The sequence below is a fragment of the Penaeus monodon genome, chromosome 33 (assembly GCF_015228065.2).
Source record: "Penaeus monodon isolate SGIC_2016 chromosome 33, NSTDA_Pmon_1, whole genome shotgun sequence".
Classification (NCBI taxonomy): Eukaryota; Metazoa; Arthropoda; class Malacostraca; order Decapoda; family Penaeidae; genus Penaeus; species Penaeus monodon.
Window position 1 is genome coordinate 14,865,585 of NC_051418.1, and position 263 is coordinate 14,865,847.

At 34.2% G+C, this 263-nt stretch overlaps 1 protein-coding gene across 1 annotated transcript in view; it reads right to left on the reverse strand.

Annotated features, from left to right (window-relative positions):
* The window catches only part of LOC119594065, a gene marked incomplete at its 3' end in the record, with an annotated part of 8,666 nt that overhangs the window by 7,329 nt on the left and 1,074 nt on the right, over positions 1-263 (reverse strand). The window contains 1 exon segment of the mRNA XM_037943106.1: positions 84-254. Coding sequence (XP_037799034.1) covers positions 84-254 — 171 coding nt within the window.

A 263-nucleotide genomic window follows, 5' to 3' on the forward strand; every position in this document is an offset into this window, starting at 1 on the left:
CTAGTAATGATAGCAATACTAATGAAATATAAGTAATAATAACTACCATTATTCATAAATTCACTAAACTTCTCAACAAACAAACCTGCAGAACTGTTTGCATAATCTTGGAATCTGACTGAATTTTCATTCTACACAGAAACTTTAGCAGTGATAGCTGTTCATCAACCTCCATTCTTCTGCTTGCCTTCCAGAGTTTATGGCAGAAGTTGGAGAACTCCTCCAGGCTATTTATCCTTTCAACAGTCTCATAACTTTTAAAG